Source organism: Scyliorhinus torazame, chromosome 3 (genome assembly GCF_047496885.1).
Source record: "Scyliorhinus torazame isolate Kashiwa2021f chromosome 3, sScyTor2.1, whole genome shotgun sequence".
NCBI lineage: Eukaryota > Metazoa > Chordata > Chondrichthyes > Carcharhiniformes > Scyliorhinidae > Scyliorhinus > Scyliorhinus torazame.
In genome coordinates this window covers 228,587,101-228,612,820 of record NC_092709.1, presented here as the reverse complement: position 1 = coordinate 228,612,820, position 25,720 = coordinate 228,587,101, and the positions used below count along the sequence as shown (strand labels likewise).

Below are 25,720 nucleotides of genomic sequence, written 5' to 3'. Positions count from 1 at the left end.
AAAATATTGGTCAGCATTTGGGGAAAACATGTAAATGCTTCGTGAATTATGCTGCAACACCAATGCCAAACTCCACTGTTGCTTTATTGAAAAAAAAACTCTTCTGCGACACTTTCACTGATTCCTTTTTGCACGCCAGCTCTGCCCTGTTTTCACATCCGCCCTTAGCTATTTTCTTTGCTCAAACAAGCTTCTCCCAGGCCTGTAAACAGCTGCTAGGCGGTGCACAGACTAGCTTGGGAGAATGAGCCTCAATTATTCTTTGGCATCTTTTTTGGAAAATCACTTTCTCAACTTGCCTGATTGTTGGAATTTTTAAAAATTTGATCTGTTGTGCATTTACTCCTTCCGTGCACGGGGATCCTGCGCCATGCTTGGGTATAATTGCATGGGCACTGCAGTAACCCTGGCTAAGATAAAGTTAGCTCAGTACACGTAGGGCTTAGTTCCACACTCCATGTAAAAGTATGTTGTGGTTGGATTTTTTCAAAATGGATTTTGTTCAGTGTGATAAATCTAATGTAATCATGTGTGGTTGTTTCTTTTTCACAGAAACCATGGGGCAGTTGAAACTGCTGGAGTACCAACATCTACCTGCTCACAAGTTCCTGGAGGATGGGGAATCTTACTTAACACTAGCTGTTGAAATAGCTCTGATTGGATTGGGTCAGCAACGAATAATGCCCGATGGCCTGTATGCCCAGGAGAAAGTGTGTCGCAATGAGGAGCAGCTGATTGCAAAGCTGCAGGAGATAGAATTAGATGACATGCCAGTGAAAATTTTCCGAAAACAAGCAGTCTTCCTGTTAGAAGGTAAATTAACTTTAAACCTTAAGACCAGAAGACATACAAACAGAATTAGGCCACTGGGCCCCTCGAGTCTGCTCCGCCAATCAATCATGGCTAATAGGACAGTGGGCTAAACTGCTGGTTTGTAATGCAGAACAATGCCAGCAGCGCAGGTTTAATTCCCATACCAGCCTCCCCGAACAGGCGCCGGAATGTGGCGACTGGGAGCTTTTCACAGTAACTTCATTGAAGCCTACTTGTGACTAAGTGATTATTATTATATTTTTCTCCTGTCTTCTCCCCATGACCCCTGATCCCCTTATTAATCAAGAACTTATTCATCTCTGACTTAAAGACACTCCGTGATTTGGCCTCCAACCTTCTGCGGCAAATAGTTTCACAGATTCACCACCCCCTGACCGGAGAAATTATTCCTCCTCTGTTTTAAAAGATTGTTCCTTTAGTCTGAGGTTCTGCCCTCTGATTCTAGTTTTCATACAAGTGAAACATTCTATCCAGGCCTTGCAGTATCCTGTAAGCTTCAATAAGATACCCCCTCATCCTTCTCAACTCCCAACGCGAACAGACCCAGAGTCCTCAACCATTCCTCATGTGACAAGCTCTTCATCCCAGGCATCATTCTTCTGAACCTCCTCTGGAACCTTTCCAAGGCTAACACATTCTTCCTTCAAACAACTTTGGCTTAAACTTGCAGTTGCTGGATGCATACTTAATGTTTTGTTTTCCTTCAGTCCGGTTGCCAGAGGTACCTTGTGTCTGCCCAGCATCACTCCTTGGAGCTTGTGCTGAAATTGCGAACCTGCTGCAGGGTGACTAATGGAAACCAATACAAATCTACCCTTTCTAACATCCTGGAGTGGCCCGTTGTTGCACAACCTTCGAGCTGAACAAATTACGGCCATTGAGCAAATTGAATGCGGGGCTGAATTACTATTCTCTTCCTTATGAGAAAGATTGTTCAATTTGTCTATATATATATATATATATATATATATATATATATAATTTTGTATTTCACAACTCAGATGTTACATTTAACATAACTGTGTTGACCAGAGGTAAAAAAACAAAAATGAGCAAGAAATAAAAGGAGGTTAAAAGACAGGCAGTCGTCAGTACAGATATTTACATACAATTGCTTTCCCTCCTGCTGTGGCCGTGACCCCCTTTGGTCTGCGAACCTTTGTTGCAATTCCTAGTTTGGCCTAGGTGCATATTTACAGATGTCTGTCTACAGTTTTAGTCCCTTGTCTCTCTCGTTTTCATTGTGTGCCCCCCACCCCCTCCAGCCCTTTAAATTCTTATGTTGATTATTACTGTCTCAATCATTTTTCACTTATTTTTGCCTTTGGTAGGGAAATAGTTCAGAGGAATTTTCAGAGCAGGAGAGGGAAACAATTCACAGAATCTTTGACATCTCCGTAAATCCTGATTGGTTAATTTAACTGGAGTATGAGTCACTTAACTACCCTAATGCCTTCATCCCAAACTCTCCCAATTGTTGTTCTATGTTTGAAAATACACTTTTTGTTCTGCGTGTGTTTAAATAAACTCGACATGGTGCATCATCCGAAGAATACAGTTGAGATAGCACAGGTCTATCCCTGGCTATAACAACCCGAGAGTTGTGGCTGGCATGGAATGCTCATACAATGAGATCACGAAGACTGCTCGTCACCCCTGCCTAAAGGAGCAAAGAAGAACTAATGGCCAACTCGTTCTCCCATGTACTTGGGTGTTGAAAAGGAGGCCTAGGAGCATATTGATTGCATGGCTGCCTCCTTCAGGCACAGATTGGTCTCTCGGACTGGTGGGAGGAATAAAATACATGGCATTGGTATTGGTCTTTACCAGCATGTGTTAAAGAAAGAAAGAACATGTATTTATATAGCACCTTTCACAGCTTCAGGCAGTTTCAGCAAATGCTTCACAATTTTATACTGCTCTAATGTAGAAGATATGGCAACCAGTTTGTGCAGAACAGGTTCCACAAACAGAAATGACATAATGTTGGTTGTGGGATAAATATTGGACAGGACAACGAGAGAACACCCCCGCCCTTGTTTGAATGGTGCCTTGGGAATGTACACATCTCGTCTGGTTAATATCTCATCTAAAGGACTGCCAATAGTAAAGCACTCTCCGTGTGTTAGTCTAGAGTGTGTGCTCTAGTACCTGGAGTATGACGTGGATTAAATGGAAATCCGTATACATGGATTTTTTTACTCAATGGCTGCTACTGGAATTAAATAAAATACCAAAGATATTTTCTGGTTATCAAATGGAGCTTATATTTTGCAAAAAGTCACGTAACTTGGATCATCTTCTTGATTGTTGTAATTATTTGTTGTCAGTTGAAATAGAGATCTGGGGCGAAATTCTCCGGTATCAGCGTGATGTCTGCCGACTGGCGCACAAAACGGCGCAAATCAGTCTGGCATCGCGCCGCCCCAAAGGTGCGGAATGCTCCGCATCTTGGGGGGTCGGGCCCCAACCTTAAGGGGCTAGGCCCGCGCCGCACGAATTTCCGCCCCGCCAGCTGGCGGAAAAGGCATTTGGTGCCCCGCCAGCTGGCGCGGAAATGACATCTCCGGGCGGCGCATGCCGGGAGCATTAGTGGCCGCTGACGGCATTCCCGCGCATTCGCAGTGGAGGGAGTTTCTTCCGCCTCCGCCATGGTGGAGACCGTGGCGAAGGCGGAAGGAAAAGAGTGCCCCCACGGCACAGGCCCGCCCGCGGATCGGTGGGCCTCGATCGCCCCCCCCCCCCCCCCAGGACCCCGGAGCCACCTTGTCCCGTCGGTAAGAGAGGTGGTTTAATCTACGCCGGTGGGACAGGCATTTTAGCAGCGGGACTTCGGGCCGGAGAATTGCGGGGGGGCGGGGGGTGGGGGGGGGGGGGGGGGCGCGCCAACCGGCACGGCGCGATTCCCGCCCCCCGCCGAATATCCGGTGCCGGAGAATTCGGCGGGGGCGGGATTCATGCCAGCCCCCGGCGATTCTCCGACCCGGTGGGTGGTCGGACAATCTCGCTCCTGACTTTTTTAAAAATAAATGTTTTATTGTGGTATTTTTGGTATAGTAACAACAACCAAATGAACAATATACATGAAACCATAAACATATTGCAAAAGCCATTTACCTCTTGTACAGCAACCCCCCCCCACCCCCCCGCTAACAGTGACCCTCTCAAGGCAAACTTGATTTTCTCCAAACAGAGAAAGCTAGCCATGTCCGATAGCCAGGTCTCCGACTTTGGGGGCTTTGAGTCCCTCCAAGCTAATAGTATCCATCTCCGGGCTACCAGGGAAACAAAGGCCAGAACGTCTGCCTCTTTCTCCCCCTGGATTCCCGGGTCTTCTGACACCCCGAATATCTCCACCTCTGGACTCGGCGTCACCCTTGTTTTTAACACCGTGGACATGACGTCTGCAAACCCCAGCCAAAATCCCCTAAACTTTGGACATGTCCAAAACATGTGGACATGGTTCGCCGGTCCTTCTGCACATTTTGCACACCTGTCCTCCACCCCAAAGAATCTGCTCATCCGGGCTACTGTCATGTGAGCCCGATGAACAACCTTAAACTGTATCAGGCAGAGCCTGGCACACGTTGCGGACGTGTTGACTCTACTCACCGCGTCTGCCCATAGACCATCCTCTACCTCACCTCCCAGCTCCTCCTCCCACTTGCGCTTCAGCTCCTCGGTCTGCGTCTCCTCTGACCCCATAAGTTCCTTGTAAATGTCAGAGATGCTCCCTTCTCAAACCCACCCTCTGGAAACTACCCTGTCCTGAATCCCCCTTAGCGGTAGGAGCAGGAAGGTTGACACCTGTTTACGAACGAAGTCCCGCACCTGCAGATATCTGAATTTGTTTCCCCTCGCCAACCCAAACTTTTCCTCCAACGGCCTCGTACTCCGAAAGCTCCCCTCTATGAACATATCCCCTATCCTCAATCCCTGCTCTCCGCCATAACCGGAACCCCCCGTCCATACTCCCCGGGGCAAACCGGTGATTATCACAGATTGGGGCCCAGACCGATGCTCCCACTGCTCCCACATGCTGCCTCCACTGGCCCTAAACTCTCAGGGCCGCCACCACCACTGGACTGGTGCAGTACCGTGCCGGCGGGAACAGCAGAGGCGCAGTTACCAACGCCCCCAATCTGGTGCCCTTACATGAAGCCACCTCCATACGCACCCTGGCCGACCCCTCCCCCACCACCCACTTCCTGATCATGGCTATATTAGTCGGCCAGTAATAGTTGCTAAAATTTGGCAGCGCAGCACGCCCTCTCCCCGACACCGCTCAAGCATTACCTTCCTTGCTTGCGGGGTCTTGCCCGCTCAGACGAAGCCCGTGATCACTCGGTTGACCCGTTTAAAAAAGGACCGCGGAATAAAAATGGGGAGACACTGAAATACAAATAGGAACCTTGGGAGGACCTTCATCTTTACCGTTTGCACCCTCCCAGCCAGAGACAACGGAAGCGCGTCCCATCTCCGAAAATCGTCCTTCATTTGGTCCATCAGCCGGGCCGGATTAAATTTATGCAGCCCGTCCCATTCCCCGCGCTACTTGGATGCCTAGGTACCTAAAGCTTCCCTGTACTAACCTAAACGGCTGCTCTCCCAGTCGCCTCTCCTGTCCTCTCGCCTGGACCACAAACATCTCACTCTTTCCCATGTTAAGCTTATACCCCGAAAACCGGCCAAATTCCCCTAGATTCCTCATGATTTCTTCCATCCCCTCTATTGGGACCGAAACATACAGAAGCAGGTCATTCGCATAGAGTGAAACCCTGTGCTCCCGCCCCCCGGACCAGTCCTCTCCAGCCCCTCGAGGCTCTCCGAGAACGGTTCTATAGCCAGCGCAAACAACAGTGGGGAAAGGGGGCATTCCTGTCTCGTCCCCCGGTGCAGTCTAAAATAGTCCGATGGTCCTATTCGTCCGTACACTTGACACAGGAGCCTGATACAGAAACCTGACCCAGTCAATAAAGCCCCGCCCGAATCCGAACTGTCCCAGTATTTCCCACAGATAGTCCCATTCTACATCCATTGCGATCACTACCATGACCTCCCTACCTTCCGGGGGCATCATGATCACATTTAACAGCCTTCTTACATTGGCCACCAACTGCCTGCCCTTAACAAGCCCCATCTGGTCCTCCCCAATAACATCCGGGACACAATCCTCGATCCTGGAGGACAAGATTTTGGCCAGCAACTTGGCATCTACATTCAACAGGGATATCGGCCTGTAGGACCCACACAGCTCTGGGTTCTTGTCACGCTTAAGAATCAGCGAAATCGTTGCCTGTGACATCATCGGGGTCAACACCCCTCTTTCCCTTGCCTCATTGAACATCCTCAACAATACCGGCCCCAATATGCCCAAGAACGTTTTATAAAACTCCACTAGGTACCCATCCGGACCCGGACCTTACCAGCCTGCATGGCCTTCAAGCCCTCGACTATCTGTTCCAGCCCGATTGGGGCCCCCAGCCCTTCTACCCGCTCCCCGTCCACCTTTGGGAAATCCAGCCCCTCCAAGAAGTGCTTCATCCCCTCCGGCCCCATAGGGAGTTCCTACCTGTACAGCCTGATGTAGAAGTCCCTCAACGCCTTATTCACCCCTACTGAATCACCAACCAGGTTCCCGTCTCTGTCCTTTACTTTCCCTATCTCCCTACCTGCCTCCCTCTTCCTAAGCTGCTGTGCAAGCATTCTGCTGGCCTTCTCTCCATGTTCATAGATCACCCCCCTCTCCTTTCTCAGCTGCTCCACCACCCTCCCTATGGTCAGCAAGCCAAACTCCACCTGTGACCTCCGCTGTTCCCTTAAACGCCCTGCCTCTGGGGTCTCTGCATATCTCCTATCAATCTGTAGTATCTCCTTTACCGTCGGTCCGTCTCTGCCCTGTCCACCTTCTCCCTATCGGCCCGGATCGAGATCAGCTCCCCTCTGACCACCGCCTTCAATGCTTCCCACCCCACCGCTGCTGAAATTTCCCCCGTGTCATTGACCTGCAGGTAGCTCTGAATACATCTTCTCAGCCGCTCGCACACCCCGTCATCCGCCAAAAGTCCCACATCCAACCTCCAGTGCGGAGCATGGTCTAAGTTTGTGATCGCCGAGTACTCCGTGTCCACCACCCCAGCCAACAAGACCCTGCTCAAAATAAAGAAATCAATCCGGGAGTATACTTTATGCACGTGTGAGTAGAAGGAGAACTCCTTCACCCTCGGCTGCCCAAATCTCCATGGATCCATCCCCCCCCCCCCCCCCCAACTGCTCCATGAACCCTTTTAGTTCCTTTGCCATTGCTGGCACCCTGCCCGTTCTCGAGCTTGACCGGTCCAAGCCAGGGTCAATAACTGTGTTGAAGTGCCCTCCCATGATCAACCTGTGCGAGTCCAGGTCCGGTATCTTCCCCAGCATCCTCTTTATAAACTTCACATCATCCCAATTTGGCGCATACACATTTACTAATACCACCTGCACCCCCTCTAGCTTCCCACTGCCCATAATGTACCGACCTCCCACGTCCGAGACTATTCTACCTGCCTCAAACACCACCCGCTTATTGATCAGGATCGCGACCCCTCTAGTCTTTGTATCTAGTCCCGAGTGAAAGACCTGACTGACCCAGCCTTTCCTCAGTCTAACCTGGTCCGTTAATCTAATGTGCGTCTCCTGCAACATTACCACGTCCGCCTACAATCCCCTAAAATGCGCGAACACGCATGCCCTTTTGACCGGCCCATTTAACCCGTGAACATTCTAGTTGGGGGGCTCATTGCCCGCCCTCCGCCGATCAGCCATCCCCTTTTTTAGGCCCGCTTCCAGCCCATGCTCCGCGCCTCTATCGGTCCATCCCCAGGCAGCCCCCACCCCCAACCTTCTCTCTGTCCCTCAGCCCCAGTCCCTCCCTTGTCAGCAGAACATTCGGCCCCCCCTCCCCCCTAGTAACAACACCCTGTAACCCAACCCCTTTACTAAACCAAACATATACACCCCCCACCCACTGCGCTTCCAAGAGCTAGCTCGCCCAGCTAGCTTGGTGGCCCCCATCCCTGGTGCCAGATAGTCTCTCCTCTTTTCCCCCCCCCCCCCCTTACAAACAAACTCCAACATCAAACAATCACCACACAATTGCCCAACAGAAACGTTAGACTTTGCCTTTTTCGCAAAGTCTAACGTGTCTTCGGGTGACTCGAAGTAGAAGTGCTGATCCTTGTGCGTGACCCAGAGATGGGCTGGGTACAAAAGTCCAAATTTCACCTTTTTTCACCTTTTTTCTTAAAAAGTATCGACCTGATCTGGTTGAAGCCTGCTCTCCTCCTGGCCACCTCTACACTCAGGTCCTGGTAAACCCGCAAGATGCTATTGTCCCATTTACAGCTCCATGTCTGCTTGGCCCACTGTAGAATGTTCTCCTTATCCGAGAACCTGTGGAATCTCACCACCATTGCTCGTGGTGGGGGGGGGTGGGTGGGGGGAGGGGGGGTGCGCGCTCCCCATTTGCGGTGCTCCCCATTTGCGGCTTCCTCGTGTCACGTGAGAGCACCCTTTAAGAAATGGGTGTTTAAAAAATGTACCTTTAAGAAATGGAGCTGCTCATGTTACTGGAGTAATGTCAGAGTGTGGGTGAAGCTGAGCTCTACTTCTGCTTTTTTAGTTTCAGTTTGAGAAAGCTTGGGTGAGTCTGTGAGCTGCACTGCTGTTGATCTCTGCCATGAAGGACTATCTCTTAATCATTTGGTGAATTCAGAAGAAGTATAAATGTTTTCAGTCTTGAATGTAAACCCTAATGTGCTCCTGTTTGAAGGTTTGTTAAGTCTTTTGGGTGGCAAAGGGACTGCATAGAGGTTATTTAGTGTTGTATACTTTGGGGAGTGTATTTGATTTACTGGTTGCTAAGATGTTCACTTATGAGATGTTTTCACAGATGTTTTAGAAAGGTTAACTTGAGTTCATAGAATAAACATTGTTTTGTTTTAAAAACCACTGGTCCATTTTCTGCTGTACCATATCTGTAGAGTAAGCCGTGTGCTCCCCATACCACAATCTATTAAACGTCGTGGGTTAGGTGAACTCCATGATACACTTTGGGATTCTCTAAAACTTCGCCCATAACAATTGGGGGCTCGTCCGGGATAAAAGTCTATCTATTGGATTGGCTGAGTGAACTTAAAGACAGTGAGGGCTGAGCATATTGTGGGTGCTTTTCAGGTGTGGTATTTCAGTTAAGTAGGGGAGTGTGTTGTGGACAATGGCTCTTTCAGAGGCTCTGAAGTTTTTGGGGGTGGAGACTGTCACACGCAGTACTTTACGGACAGAGACTAAAAGCAGACTATTAGATTTGGCAAAAACATTGCAGTTAACATTACCTGACAAAATGCGAAAAGATGAGGTAATTATGGCGGTGGCTAAGCATTTAAGGTTGCCGATACAGTTTGACTCATTGGAAATGGCAAAAATTCAGTTGCAAATTAAACAAATGGAACATGAGAAAGAATTAAAGCAGCTTGAATACGAAAGAGAGAGAGCGGAAAAAGAAAGAGAGAGGAAAAAGAAAAGGAGAGAGAAGAAAGGAGAAAAGAAAGACTAGCCCTAGCAGAACAAAAAGAAAGAGAAAGGCAGATACAGATCAGGGAAAAAGATAAAGAGAGAGAGTTTGAACTTCAGAAAATGGCCATGAAACATGACAGTCTGTTAAAATTGGCAGAAGTAAAGGGAAACGTACAGTTGGATGATAGTGATGAGGATAGTGAGAAAGAGCATTAAAGTTGAAGGCTTGGTGGGGATCTATTTAAATATGTCCAAGCATTGCCAAGGTTTGACGAGAAGGAGGTGGAAGCCTTTTTCATTTCATTTGAGAAGGTAGCTAAACAAATGAAATGGCCACAGGACATGTGGGTATTACTGATTCAAACAAAACTGGTAGGCAGAGCTAGTGAAGTGTTTGCATCACTACCGGAGGAGGTATCTGAGATGTATGAAGAAGTAAAAAAATCCATCTTGGGTGCATATGAACTAGTGCCTGAAGCCTACAGACAAAGGTTTAGAAATTTAAGGAAAGAATTTGGTCAAACATACATGGAGTTTGAAAGGCCCAAACAGAGTAATTTTGATAGGTGGATAAGGGCTTTGAAAATAGATCAAACTTATGAAGCTCTCAGAGAAATTATAATTTTGGGGGAGTTTAAAAAGTCAATTCCTGATGTAGTGAGAACTCGTGTGGAAGAGCAGAGGGTTAAAACTGCGAGGTTAGCAGCAGAAATGGCATTATGAATTAGTTCATAAATCAAAGCTTGGTTTCCGACATCAGTTTCAGCCTGTGAGGGATAGAAACTGGGGACATGAGAAATACTCAAGTGGTAAAGGTAAAGGTGATCTGATGGGACATAAAAAGGAGAGTGTACCTCAGATTAAAAAAGAAATCCAGGAGAGTGGAAGAGACATGAAAAGTTTCAAATGTTTTCACTCTATTAAACTAGGCCATGTAAAGTCACAAGTGTTGGTGGTTGAAGAAAAGCGCTGGGAAGGCTGATGTAGTAAAACAGGATAAGACAGTGGGGTTTGTTAAAGTGAGAAAGGAAAGCCCAAGTGAAGCAAAGGAGATGCAAAAGATCATACAGCCTGATCAAGAGGTGATAGAGGGCAGCACGGTAGCATTGTGGATAGCACAATTGCTTCACAGCTCCAGGGTCCCAGGTTCGATTCCGGCTTGGGTCACTGTCTGTGTGGAGTCTGCACATCCTCCCCGTGTGTGCGTGGGTTTCCTCCGGGTGCTCCGGTTTCCTCCCACAGTCCAAAGATGTGCAGGTTAGGTGGATTGGCCATGATATATTGCCCTTCGTGTCCAAAATTGCCCTTAGTGCTGGGTAGGGTTACTGGGTTATGGGGATAGGGTGGAGGTGTTGACCTTGGGTAGGGTGCTCTTTCCAAGAGCTGGTGCAGACTCGATGGGCCGAATGGCCTCCTTCTGCACTGTAAACTCTATGATAAGAAGGTGCCAGATGTCTTTAAAGAATTTACTTGTGTGGGTAAAGTTTACTCATGTGTATCAGGAGTAGGTGAAGAAGTCACAATTTTAAGAGATACAGGAGCTAGTCCATCTTTAATGGTAAGCGATGAGGAATTATGCAGCTTGGAAAGAATGTTGCCAGAAAAGGTGGTAATATGTGGAATTCAGGGTGAGAGGAGTAGCGTGCCATTATATAAGGTAAGGTTGGAAAGTCCAGTGAAGAGTGGTGAAGTGGTAGTAGGAGTAAGAATTTGTCCAAGAATACAGTTTATCTTGGGTAATGATACAGCTGGATCGCAGGTGAGAGTGTTGCCTACTGTGGTTGATAAGCCAGTGGAAGATCCGACAACTGAAGTGTTGAAGGATGAATATCCTGGGATTTTTCCGGATTGTGTAGTAACAAGGTCGCAAAGTCACAGGTTAAGACGAGGAGAAATCAAAGAGTGAAGATGAAGTGGAAGTTCAATTATCAGAAACTATTTTTGATCAGATGGTTGAAAAAGAACAAGAACAGGTGGAGGATGAGGCGAATATTTTTAGCTCAGGAAAATTGGCGGAGTTACAACAAAAAGATATAGAAATTAAACGGATGTATCAGACAGCATACACAGAAGAGGAATCTGTGTATACCAGAGTGTTATTACCGTAAAAGTAATGTCTTGATGAGAAAATGGACACCTTTACATATGCAGGCAGATAAAAAGTGGGCAGAAGTTCATCAAGTAGTGTTGCCGGTAGGTATAGAAAGGAGGTGTTGCGAGTTGCACATGAGGTACCAATGGGAGGTCATTTGGGAATAAGGAAAACTCGAGCTAAAATCCAAAAACCATTTTTATTGGCCTGGACTACATAAAGATGTAGTTAAATTTTGTCAATCATGTCACACATGTCAAGTGATAGGGAAACCTCAAGCAGTGATAAAACCAGCACCCTTAATACCCATTCAAGCATTTGAGGAACCTTTAACAAAGGGTTCTAATTGATTGCGTAGGACCGCTTCCGAAAACAAAATGTGGGAATCAATATCATTTGACTAATGGATGTGTCTACTAAGTTTCCAGAGGCCATTCTAGTACATAATATTACAGCTAAAAAGATTGTGGAGGAGTTACTTAAATTCTTTACGAGATATGGACTACCCACAGAAATACAAACGGATCAAGGATCAAATTTTACCTCAAGGTTATTCAAAGAAGTTATGGATAGCTTAGGAATAAAACAATTTAAATCAACTGCGTACCATCCAGAATCGCAGGGAGCGTTAGAAAGGTGGCATCAGACATTAAAGACCATGTTGAGGGCTTATTGTCAAGGCTATCCAGAGGATTGGGATAAAGGAATTCCATTCATACTGTTTGCAATTAGGGATGCATCTAATGAGTCAACCAAATTTAGTCCTTTTGAACTAATTTTTGGTCATGAGGTAAGAGGACCACTAAAATTGATTAAGGAAAAATTGGTGAGTGAGAAATCGGAAATTACATTATTGGATTAAAAATTTTAGGGAACGATTAAATAGAGCAGGTGAATTGGCTAGGCAACACTTGAAGGTTGCACAAAATGTGTAGCGGACAAGAAATCCCAAGTTCGTAGTTTTGCCAGTGGAGATAAAGTTTGTGTTGTTACCAGTGGTAGGTGAACCTTTAAAAGCTAGGTTTTGTGGACCTTATCAGATTGAAAGGAAATTATGTGAGGTGAATTATGTGGTTTAAAAACACCAGATAGAAGAAAGAATCACCGAGTGTGTCATGTGAATATGTTTAAAAGGTACTTTGAAAGGGAAGGAGAGAAAAAGGAGATTTTAATGATTCTAACTCAAAGTGACGAGCTAAATCCAGATGACTGTGAATTTGAAATACCACAAATTAAATTGGAAAATGAGGATTTTCTTAAAAATTGGGATAAATTGTTGAGTTACCTTCCAGAGGAAAACCGAACTGACCTGAAATAGTTATTGATATCACGTGGGCAAATTTGTGGAGATAAATTGGGAAGTACTAAAATGGCTATACATGATGTAGATGTGGGAAATGCTGTTCCAATCAAACAATATCCATATAGACTTAATCCTTTAAAATTGGCACAGGTTAACAAAGAGATTGAGAGTATGATTAAAAATGGCATAATTGAAGTGGGTTGCAGCCAATGGAGCTCACCCATAGTGATGGTACCAAAACCAGAGGGTGCCCAACGGTTGTGTGTGGACTAAAAGGTTAATGCAGTTACAAGAACGGACTCTTGTCCTATCCCACATTTGGAGGATTGCATTGAGAAAGTGGGACAATTAGCTTTTATTTCCAAATTGGATTTACTTATAGGTTACTGGCAGGTCTCTTTATCCGAAAGGGCAAAGGAGATTTCAGCTTTTGTGACTCCAGATGGTATATACCAATTCAAAGTTATGCCATTTGGCATGGAAAACGCATCAGCCAGATTTCAATGGTTAACTAACACAGTTGTTTCAGGACTACCCAAATGTGCGGTATACATCGACGATCTGGTAATTTTCAGCCAGATATGGACAGAACATTTGAAACAACTGATGGAGTTATTCGATCGATTTCTGGAGGCGGGTTTGGTGATAAACCTAGCCAAAAGTGAATTTGGAAAAGCCCGAATCACTTTTCTTGAGGAGTTTTCGATACCCTCGAGACAAAGGGAAATCATGCGATTTCTTGGCATGAGTGGATTGGATCGAACATTTGTGCAAAAAACATTTTGTAGCGTGATTGCTCCACTGATGGACTTGCTTAAAAAAACGTCGAAAATTTCAATGGACAGCGGACTTTCCACAGGCATTTGACTGCCTGAAAACTGTGATACCCAATGCTCCTGTGTTGGAGAATTGCAAGGGACTTTATGATCAGATTGAACTAAATTATCTGACTTTAAAGAGAAATGCCGAGGCGTAGAGGAATGGATGGATCGTGCAGAGACCTTCTTGTTCAAAGAGACTGTCAATCGAGAAGGATTTCAGTTGGAGGAAGAACGGAAAAAATGGACTATATTATTGTACCTGTTTGCGTGTGGTTTTTTTAAACGAAAAGTATATTTACTGTGTGCATTTCTTAAAGGATGGTGAAACAATGAAAAATTAAACCATCTAGCAGTTGATGGTTTTTTTTTTTCTTGGGCGGAGGAGGTGTCACGCGAGAGTACCCTTTAAGAAATGGGTGTTTAAGAAATGTACTTTTTAGAAATGGAGCTGCTCACGTTACTGGAGTAATGTCAGAGTGTGGGTGGAGCTGAGCTTTACTTCTGCTTTTTTAGTTTCAGTTTGAGAAAGCTTGGGTGAGTCTGTGAGCTGCACTGCTGTTGATCTCTGCCATGAAGGACTATCTCTTAATCATTTGCTGAATTCAGAAGAATTAGAAATGTTTTCAGTCTTTAATGTAAACCCTAATGTGCTCCTGTTTGAAGGTTTGTTAAGTCTTTTGGATGTTAAAAGGACAGCTTACGGGTTATTTAGTGTTGTATTCTTTGGAGGGTGTATTCGATTTACTGGTTGCTAAGATGTTCGGTGTTTGTTTTAGAAAGGTTAAACATTGTTTTGTTTTAAAAACCACTGGTCCATTTCCTGCTGTACCATATCTGTAGAGTAAGCCGTGTGCTCCACATACCACAATGGTGAACTCCATGATACACTTTGGGATTCTCTAAACCCTGGTTCATAACACCCGCGAGTGCTCTGTGAGCCCTATCCACCTCCAAGGGCCGGGAGAATGCCCCATCCCCCAGCAGCTTCACAAACATGTCTGCGATGTATGCCCCAGCGTCCGTTCCTTCGGACCCCTCCAAGAGCCCGACGATTCTTGGGTTCTGTCGGCGGGACCTATTTTCTAGGTCCTCCACCTTCTCCAGGAGCTATTTCTGCAGGTCCCTCAGCATCCCCACCTCCAGCTCCACCGCAGTCTGATGTTCCTCCTGCTCAGCCAGCGCCTTCTCCACCTTCTGCATCGCCCGATCCTGGGCGTCCAATCTATGCTCCAACTGCTCAATCGACTCTTTTATCGGGTCCAAGCAGTCTCATTTCTGCGCAGCAAAGCCTTCCTGAATGACTTGCATCAGCTGCTCCATAGACTGCTGGGTTGACAAGCCAGAGGTCCGAACCTCCGCCATGCTGTCTTCTGTTGCAGCTACAGCCCAAGCCTCCTCTATCTTTTTGTTTCTGCCCTTACGAACACTCCTAGTCCTTCTCTCCATGCACCGAAGTGGGAATTCAGTAAACAATTGCCACTAACATTCATTTTACAATTCAAGTCCGGTAGAAAAACGGGGAAAGGTCCAAACGTCTGACCAGAGCGGCAGCCACCAAATGTGCGACTTACTCTGCCATAGCTGCCACCGGAAGTCTTGAGGATCTGACTGGTTTAACAGAATTGGAATACCTTGTTATTATATCTGCTTGCTTACTTACGAGCACGGTTTTCTAATCATAACCTTGGCTGAATAAGCTGTGACCTCTACAACTTCCTCTCGCATCTCTCCAACCTTTCAGAAATAACTTCATGGGCCCAAGACTTTAAAATACCTAGATTCTAATTTTAAACTCGCTCAAAATCCATTCACTGACTAGAATTAAAATCAGACTCCCTGTGTCTTGCAAATGGTTCGGCATACATGAGGTTACTGTAAGTCACACTTGTTTCTGACTTGTTTGTAGTTGTTGATGCTAACATTTGCTTTCCTCTGCAGGTGGGCCCTACAGTGGCCTGGGTGAAATAATCTACCGAGAGAGCGTTCCAATGCACACCTTTGCCAAGTATCTCTTCACGTCACTCCTACCTCATGATGCTGAATTGGCATACAAAATTGCACTGAGAGCAATGCGGTGAGTATTGGCCGTTGCTGCAGCATCATTTTTAGCATTGCTGGCACGTTCACTTAATTGGTTGATCTTTTAAACGGCTTATGTGTCCACGACTCAGTCCAATGAATGGCTGCAGTAAGGGAAAAGAGAATGCTGTACTTGCATCTCGCAAATCCAATCTGCGTGTCAGATCTGATGCTGCTGTTACAGAATCTTAATATGTTTGAGCTGGATTGTTGGCAGATTCCGAAAGTATTTAATCACAAACTGGCCTTGAATGAAACCTCATTAAATTATTCATAACTACAGAAAATGAGATTTTAGTGAATGTGTGAATAATGAATATGTTTTAATAGCTTTGATCTAGACCTCAGGATAGCTATGGTCATAACAATTACCTTTGTTTGAACCCCCCCGCCCCCCCCCCCCCCCCCCCCCCAACTATATGTCCATCATCCAAGCATGGATTACTTAATAAACACTGATTACTATTTACATTTGATGGTGCTCGTCAATAGTGGTGAAGCAATTGTTTGCTTTTGTCATTGCAGTGACTACATAATGGGAATAGTAACATATATGAAAGGTTCATACAATTGAATTGCACCAAAGATTCAGCTTAAATGCATATAATTGGGAATCATATAATTGTGAGTCAGATGCGACATTCGTGGATGTAGAGGGGAAATGAAAACTCTCAAGGCCTAGACTATTTCATCTTTCTTGATGAATTGGGAACTGTGGTCTGCACCAGGAAACTAGCCAAGAATATTTTGTACCTTTTTTCTTTGGGTTAGATGCTGCTTAGCATTGACTCTATATATAGAGATGTGTTAATCACCTTCACCGTCACATGCTCTTGAAGGACATGAAGGCCAGTATTTTTTTCACTGCTCTCTATGAAGTTCCAGCCATGTGATCCTGATTTAGTAATTTGATTAAGTTGGCTCCTTTCAAATACAAAAACGGCCATTTCCCTGGAGCTGGAAAAGACATTTCTGTGTACATGAGTGCTACCATTTTCTTATCCAGCCAAGCCATTTCTTATCATGGCAGCTGATTGCTATTTATGATTGAAGCCATAATAATAAAAACCTTCTGAACAAAGAAAATAAAACCTGATAGTTTAAGTCGAGAGGTCATCTGAGTTCCTGTTGTAAGGGCAAATAGCTTCCTGAGCAATTAAGAAATGTCTTACTTTTTAAAAATAAATTTAGATTACCCAATTCATTTTTCCCAATTAAGGGGCAATTTCGCATGGCCAATCCACCTACCCATCTTTGTGTTGTGGGTCGAAACCCACGGAAACACGGGGAGAATATGCAAACTCCACACGGACAGTGACCCAGAGCCGGGATCGACCTGGGACCTCAGCGCCGTGAGGTAGCAATGCTAACCACTGCGCCACCGTACTGCCCTTAAATGTCTTATTACGTCTGTGGCCTTGTGGGTAATATGCTTCAAATTACTCGTCTGTGTCTTGACTTTAGGTAGCCTGAGTGTGGAGTGTCATCAGGTTGTAAGACCTTTCGCATCATTTTTCCTTGCATCCCAATCTGCCTATGATTTATATGACCCAAGTTAAAGTCATGTGAGTAGCAGCCATTATGTTCGTGAACCTGCTGACGGTTTCAGCTGGGGTGGAGGTGATGGTCACGGGTAAATGAACTAGAGGATTTTACGGCCTCGTACCTAAAGCATTAATAACCAATGTAGGTGTTTCCAGTCCAGTGGGGAAGAGACACTGCCCAACTTGGTCTTTGGGAGCGAGGTGGGCTAAGTGGATCAAATGTCAGTAGGGGAACATTTAGGGGGCAGTCATCATTGTATCATATGGTTCAGGGCTATGCAATAGGGCAAGGCATAATACAGAATAAGAATAATTTACTGGGAAAAATCCAACCTCAACAGGATAAGAACGGATCTTGGCCAGAAAAATTGGCATCAGATTTGTTGCCCTTGTCCCTCCAGGTGGTGGATGTCGTGGGAATGGAAAGTGCTGTCAAAGAAACCTTGGTGAGTTGCTGCAGTGCATCTTGTACATATTACACACTGCTGCCACTGTGCGTGGTGGTGGAGGGAATTGATGTTTACGGTGGTGGATGGGGTGCCAATTGTTTGTCCTGGATCGTGTTGAGCTTCTTGAATGTTATTGGAACCGCACTCATCCAGGCAAGTGGAGAGTGTTCATAGATCATAGAATTTACTGTGCAGAAGGAGGCCATTCGGCCCATTGAGTCTGCACCGGCTCTTGGAAAGAGCACCCTACTTAAGCCAATGACTCCACCCTATCCCTGTAATCCAGTAACACCTAACCTTTTGTTTCTTTACACTTCTGATTTGTGCCTTGCAGATAGATAGTGGATAGACTCTGGGGAGTCGGGAAGTGAGTTACTCACATCTGAATTGCTAGTGTCCGACTTGCTCTTGTACCGGCCATGATTTTCCAATCTTCCTTAGACTCTGGGTGGTGCCAGAGGACCGGGCAATTGAAAATGTTCCACCCTTGTTTTAAAAAAGTGTAAAGATAAGCCCAGTATCTACAGGCCAAACAGTATATCCTCGGTAAGACATAGGAACAGAATTAGGCTACTTGGCTAAACAAGTCTGCTCCTCCATTCAATCATGGCTGATATTTTTCTCATCCCCATTCTCCTGCTTTCTCCCCATGACCCCTGATCCCCTTATTAATCAAGAACCTATCTATCTCTGTCTTAAAGATACTCAGTGATTTGGCCTCCACAGCCTTCTGTGGCAAAGAGATCCACAGATTAGCGGGGAAGCTTCTAGAAATTATTATTTGGGACAAAATTAATCGGCACTTGGGTGATTATGGATTAATTAAGGAAAGCCCGCATGGGTTTGTGAAGGGAAAATTGTGTTTCACTAAACCAGGAACAGTGGGTCGATGAGGATAATGCTGTTGATGTGGTGTACATGGACTTCCAAAGGGCATTTGATAAGGTGCCACACAACAGAACAAAGTTAGAGCTCATGGAATAAAAGGGACAGCAGCAACATTGATACAAAATTGGCTGAGTGACCGTAAATAAAGAGTAATTGTGACTGGCTGTTGTTCTGTTTGGAGGATGGTTTGTAATGGAATTTCCCCAGATGTTGAAACCCTTGTTATTCCTGATATATACCAATGACCTAGACCTTGTTGTATAGGGCAAAATTTGCAACAAATAGAAACTTGGAAGCAGTGTTAACCATGAGGAAGCTAGTGTAGAACTACAAAGAAACATAGGCAGGTTAATGAAATGGGCAGGCAAGTAGCCGACAAAATTTAATAGAGAGGTGTGAAATGATTAATTGTGGTAGCAAGTACGCAGAGAGGCAATATAAACAAATGGTATAATTCAAAAGGTGGTCCAGGAACAGAGGGGCCTTGGTGTATATGCGCTATGTGGTAGGGCAGGTTAAGAGCATGGTTAATAAAACAAACAACATGCTGTGCTTTATCATTAAAGGCGTAGAATAGAAAAACAAGGACGTTGTGTTCAACCTTTTACCAAAACTAGAGTACTGCATGCAGTTTTGGGCATCGCACGATAGGAGGAAAGATGTGAAGGCATTAGATAGAGTGCAGAAAACATTCATGAGAATGGCTCCTCGAACCAGTTATGTAGAAAGATTTGAGAAGTTGGACTATTTTACTTGGAGAAGAGAAGTCTGAGAGAAGATTTAATAATTCAAAATCCTGAGGGGCCTGGACCGAGTAGATGGGGAGAAACTGTTCCTACTGGTGCAAGGGTAAAGAACTAGACGGCACAGGTTTAAGATAATTGGCAACATCAGGAAAAACCTTTTCATGCAGTGAGTGGTTAAGATTTGGAACTCACTGCCTGAGAATGTGGTGGAGAAAGGGTCAATTGAGGCATTCAAAAGGGATTTTGAGAGGGCAGCACAGTGGTTAGCACTGCTGCCTCACATCGTCGCGGACCCCGGTTCGATCCCGGACCCTGGTCACTGTCCGTGTGGAGTTTGCACATTCTCCCCGTGTCTGTGTGGGTCTCAACCCCACAACCCAAAGATGTGCAGGGTTGGTAGATTGGCCACACTAAATTGTCCCTTAATATAAATAAAAAGGGAGAATTTGAGAATTCCCTATCCGAAAAGTACACATTTGCAGGCTACGGGGGAAAGACAGTGGAGTAATGATGGCACTAGACAAATGACTCCTTCAGCGGGCCAGCATAAATGGGCTGAATGGCCTCCTCAGCTGTAACCTTTATGATTCTAAAAAAGGCTAAAGGTATGCTAGGCTTTGACACCGAGTGCATAATATGAAGGTAAAGGAATTATACAGTACACTGGTCAGACATTAGATGGAATATTGAGTTTGCTTTTGGCCACCTTACCTACCCGTAGGAAGGCAACAAGAACTGTTTATATAGCACCTCTCAACATAGTGAAACATCCCAAGGCACTACACAGGAGGATGATCAATCAAAAAGTTTACACAGAGTTAAGGACTTATTAGGGCACATGACCAAAAACTTGGTCAGGGAGAGGCTTTGAGGAGCATTTTAAAGGAGGAAAGAGGGTCAGATAGGTTTGGGGGATTTGCAAGCGAGGGCAAGAATTCTAACTGGGAGCCAATGCATGTCACTGAACCCAAGGGCAATGGGTGAACAGAATCGGTGCAATTAAGGATATGGGCAGCAGAGTTTTGGATGACCTTCGGTTGTGAGAGTGGAAGATAGGAGACCAGCCAGGTGTGCATTGGAATAGTCTTGAGATAATAAAGGTATGGATAAGAGTTTCAGCAGCACATGAACTGAGGCAGGGACAAAGTTGGGAAATCTTATGGTAGTTGACATCAGTAGTCTACCTGATGGCGCGGATACATAATTAGTCGCTCATCCGAGTCAAATATAGCACCAAGGCTGCAAATGTCTGGTTCAACCTCAGATAATTGGCAAGAAGTGATGGAGTTTGTGGCTACTGAATGGAATTTTAGTGGAGTCCGAAGACAGTGGCTGCGACCTAGTGGCCTTGTTAGCCGAGGGACAAATCCCATAATCATTGAATTTACAGTGCAGAAGGAGGCCATTTGGCCCATCGAGTCTGCACCGGTCCTTACAAAGAGCACCCTACTCAAGCCCACATATCTACCTATCCCCGTAACCCCCACGTAACCTTTTTTTTGGACACTTAAGGGCAATTTAGCATGGCCAATCCGCACATCCTTGGACTGTGGGAGGAAACCGGAGCACCCAGAGGAAACCCATGCAGACACGGGGAGAACGTGCAGACAATGACCCAAGGCGGGAATCGAACCTGGGACCCTGGAGCTGTGAAGCAACTGTGCTAACCACTATGCTACCGTGCTGCCCGGCGTCTTTGCCCCATAACGCAAGGGGATAGGGTGGGGTACAGTCGATTATGTACATTGCTCCTTGGTTGGGAGCTGGCAAATCATTGTTTCAGATGTGTCAGTTCTGGGTAGGGATGTGAGAAGTTAGTACATATAAATTCAGGCCTGAAGTTACCTCCTTTCTCTTCTGTAAGGACAGCAGGGTACAGGACTTGGTTTATAGTTGGTGTTAATACTGCAAGGCTTCTCCATAGTGGTCCAGGCAGCAGAAGTGGCCTTTAAGCATCCTAATGATCTGTTCAGCCACATTTTGTGTAGCAGCATGGCTTTTGTTATATGCATACTGCACACGTGTGCATAGGTTGTGTACCATTGTCATCAAAGGATAATCTTTGCCACCTCAATCCACCCACTGAAATATTGTGGTGGCTCAAATGCAGATGATACAGTGGCCTAACACCAAATAAAGACATCATAACTAATACTGGCACTGTGCATCGACCCGCGTGATACTTTGTGTGTGGTCTCGCTGCAGCTGGATGTTGAGGGAGTGGAATCCCTTTCCAAGTGGATACTTAATGTTCGCCAATGTGCATGCAGTCAATGACCGACTTGCTATTAGGGGTTGTGCCAGCATTTATAGCCCATCCCTAGTTGCCCTTCAGAAGGTGGTGGTGAGTTGCCTTCTTGAACCGCTGTGGTCCCCGAGTGCTGTTAGGGAGAGAGTTCCAGGATCCAGTGACAGTGAAGGAACGGCGATATATTTCCAAGTCAGCATGGTGAGTGACTTGGAGGGGAACCTCCAATTGGTGGGGTTCCAGGTATCTGCTACTCTTGTCCTTCTAGATGGTAGTCCTTCTGGATGGTAGTGGTCATGGGTTTGGAAGGTGCTACCTCAGGAACCTTGGTGAGTTACTGCAGTGCAGCTTGTAGATGGTACACATGGCTGCCAATGTTCATTGGTGGTGGGGCAATTGAATGTTTGTGGAAGGGAGAGCAATCAAGCGGGCTGCTTTGTCCTGAATGTGTTCGAGTGTTGTTGGAGCTGCACTCATCCAGGCAAGTGGAGAGTAGTATTCCATTACAGTCCTCCTTACCTGTGCCTTGTAGATGGTGAACAAACTTCAGGGGGTCATAAGGTGAGTTACTCGCCATAGGATTACATAGAAGATGAAGATGGGAACAAGAGGAGGCCACTCGGACCTTCGAGCTTGCTCCGCCATTCGTCATGATCATAGGCTAATCGTCCAACTCAATAGCCTAATCCTGCTTTCTTCTCTTAATCCTTGATCCCATTCTCCTCCAGTGCCACATCTAGCCGCCTCTAATGTATTCAGTGTCTCAGCCTCAACTACTTCCTCTCGTAATGAATTCCACAGGCTCACAACTCTTTGGGTGAAGAAATGTCTTCTCACCTCTGTCCTAAATGGTCCACCCCAAATCCTCAGACTGTGACCCCTGGTTCTGGACACACCCAGCATCGGGAGCGTCCTCCCTGCATCCACCCCATCTAGTCCTGTTAGAATTTTATAAGTCTTTATGAGATCCCCCCTCATTCGTCTGAACTCCAGCGAAAACAATCCTAACCTAGTCAATCTCTCCTCATACGTCCGTCCCGCCATCCCCGGAATCAGCCTTGTAAACCTTCGCTGAACACGATCAAAAGCAAGAACACCCTTCCTCAGAAAAGGAGACCAAAACTGCACACTGTGTTCTAGGTATGGCCTCACCAAGGTCCTGTATAATTGCAACAACATATCCCTGCTCATGTACTATCTCTCGCAATGAAAGCCTACATACCATTTGCCCTCTTTACCGCCTGCTGCACCTGCATGCTTTCCTTCCACTGGTGCATAAGGACATCCAGGTCCCGTTGCATATTCCTCTCTCCCAATTTACAGCCATTCAGGTAATAAACTGCTTTCTTGTTTTTGCTTCCAAAGTGAATAACCTCACATTTACCCAAATTATACTGCATCTGCCATAGATTTGCCCACTCACCCAACCTGTCCAGATCATGCTGAAGGTTCTCTGCATCCTCGTCACAGTTCTCTCTCCCACCCAACTTGGTATCATCTGCAAACTTTGAGATGTTACATTTTGTTCCCTTGCCCAAATCATTAATATATATTGTGAATAGCTGATGTCCCAGCGCCGATCCTGTGGCACCCCACTAGTTACTGCCTGCCAATTTGAAAAGGACCCATTAATTCCTACTCTTTTTGTTTCCTTTCTGCCAACCGGTTTTCTATCCATCTCAATACACTTCCCCCAATTCCATGCGCTTTAATCTTGCACGATAATCTCTTTTGCGGGACTTTGTCAAATGCTTTTTTAAAGTCCAAATATACCACATCGACTGGCTTGTCAACTCGATTAGTTATATCTTCAAAGAATTCCAATAGATTTGTCAAACATGATTTCCCCTTCATAAATCCATGCTGACTCTGTCTGATCCTGCCACTGCTTTCTAAATGCTCCGCTATAAAGTCCTTGATAATGGATTTGGGAATTTTCCCCACTACCGACTTTGGGTTTACTGGTCTATAATTCCATTTTCTCTCTACTTCCCTTCTTGAATATTGGAGTGACATTAGCTACTCTCAATCTGTAGGGGCCGCTCTAGAGTCTTTAGAATCCTGGAAGATGACCACCAATGCATCCACTATTTCTAGAGCCATTCCCTTAAGTACTCTGGGATGTAGTTTACCAGGCCCTCGACGATTTATCCGCCTTCAATCCCATCAATTTTCCCAGTAGCATTTCTCTACTGATATTGATCTCCCTCAATTCTTCGCTCACTAAACCCTGCAATCTCCAGCATTTCTGATATCTGATTTATGTCCTCTCTTGTGAAGACAGAACCAAAGTATCTTCGTCCCCTATTATACATTCCCCCGTTTCTGTCTGTAGGGGACCTACATTCGTCTTCATCAATCTCTTTCTCTTCACGTACTTATAGAAACTCTTAGTGTCAGTCTTTATGTTCCCTGCAAGCTTACTTTCGTACTGTATTTTCCCCTTTATATTCCTTGGTCCTTTTTTGCTGAATTCGAAACTCCCAATCCTCAGACCTATTATTTTTCTTGGCCAATCTGTATGCTTCTTCCTTGGATCGGATACTATGTCTAATTTCCTTTGTAAGCCATGGTTTGATCCTCTTACTCATTTTGCTTTTGTGCCAGACAAGAATAAAGTTGTTGCAGTTCCACCATGCGTTCCTTGAATGTTTGCCATTGCCTGTCCACTGTGATCCCGTTAAGTAACTCTCCCCAATCTATCAAGGCCAGCTCACGCCTCATATCTTCATAGTTTCTTTTATTATGAGTCAGCACCCAAGTCTCCAAATGAATCATATTATGGTCGCTCATCCCCAAAGGGTCTCGCACAGCTTGATTGGTAATGATTCTCTTCTCGTTACACAGTATCCAGTCTAAGATGCTCTCTAGTTGGCTCCTCCACATATTGGTCAAGAAAACCATCCCATATACACTCCAGGAATTCCTCCTCTACGTTACTGTGGCTAATTTGATTTGCCCAATCTATGTGCAGATTAAAATCGCCCATGATCGCAGATATTCCCTTATCACATGCATCTGTAATTTCCTGTTTAATGCCATCCGCAACATCACCACTGCAGTTTGGGGGTCTATATATGACACCCCTAATGTTTTTTGCCCCTTGGTATTTCTCAACTCTACCCATACAGATTCCACATTGTCAGAGCTAATATCCTTTCTCACTATTGTGTTAATTTCCTCTTTAACCAGCAGTGCCTCTCCGCCACCTTTTCCTTTTTGCCTGTCCTTCCTAAATACTGAATACCCTGGGACATTCAGTTGCCATCCTTGGTCACCCTGCAGCCATGTCTCTGTAATCCCAATTATAGTGCACTCGTTTACATCTATCTGTGTGATTAGTTCATCTCTTGTCCTAGAGGGTGCTTTTGCTAACACTGTTGGGGAGGTTTTAAACTAATGTGGCAGGGGATGGGAACCAGATTAGGAAGTCAGAGGTCGGTAAAGAGGCAGCAACTAAAGCCAGTAAGGTACTAGATAGTAAACTCCATGGGAATAAGGGGAAGAGTAGACTGGGAAGAGATGATGAACGCAAAGGGACAGGTGGTCTGAGGTGCATTTGTTTCAATGCGAGAAGTATAGCAGGTAAGGCAGATGAACTTGGGGCTTGGATTAGTACCTGGGAATATGATATTGGTATTACGGAGACTTGGTTGAGGGAAGGGCAAGACTGGCAACTAAATATCCCAGGGTATAGATGCTTCAGAGGAGATAGAGAGGGAGGTAAAAGGGATGGAGGAGTTGCATTACTGGTCAGAGATGATATCACGGCTATGATTAAGGAGGGCATGATGGAGGATTCGAGCACTGAGGCAATATGGGTAGAGCTAAGAAATAGGAAAGGTGCACTAACATTGTTGGGACTTTACTACAGGCCTCCCAAAAGCGAGCGTGAAGTAGAGGTACAAATATGTAGAAAAAGATTATAGAAAAATGTAGGAGCAATAGGGCGGTCGTGATGGGAGATTTTAACTTCCCCAACATTGAATGGGACTCATGTAGTGTTGGAGGTGTAGATGGAGCAGAATTTGTAAGGAGCATCCAGGAGACTTTTTTTAGAGCAGTATGTAAATAGTCCAACTCGGGAAGGGGCCATACTGGACCTGGTATTGGGGAATGATCCCGGCCAGGTGGTTAAAGCTTCAGTCGGTGATTACTTTGGG

The 25,720-nt window shown here is 45.5% G+C and overlaps 1 protein-coding gene across 1 annotated transcript in view; it reads left to right on the top strand.

Annotated features, from left to right (window-relative positions):
• Positions 1-25,720, top strand: part of LOC140408976 (zinc finger SWIM domain-containing protein 6-like) — a 282,372-nt gene that overhangs the window by 229,303 nt on the left and 27,349 nt on the right. The window contains 2 exon segments of the mRNA XM_072496972.1: positions 553-813; positions 15,542-15,677. Of these exon segments, the coding sequence (XP_072353073.1) occupies positions 553-813; positions 15,542-15,677 (397 nt within the window).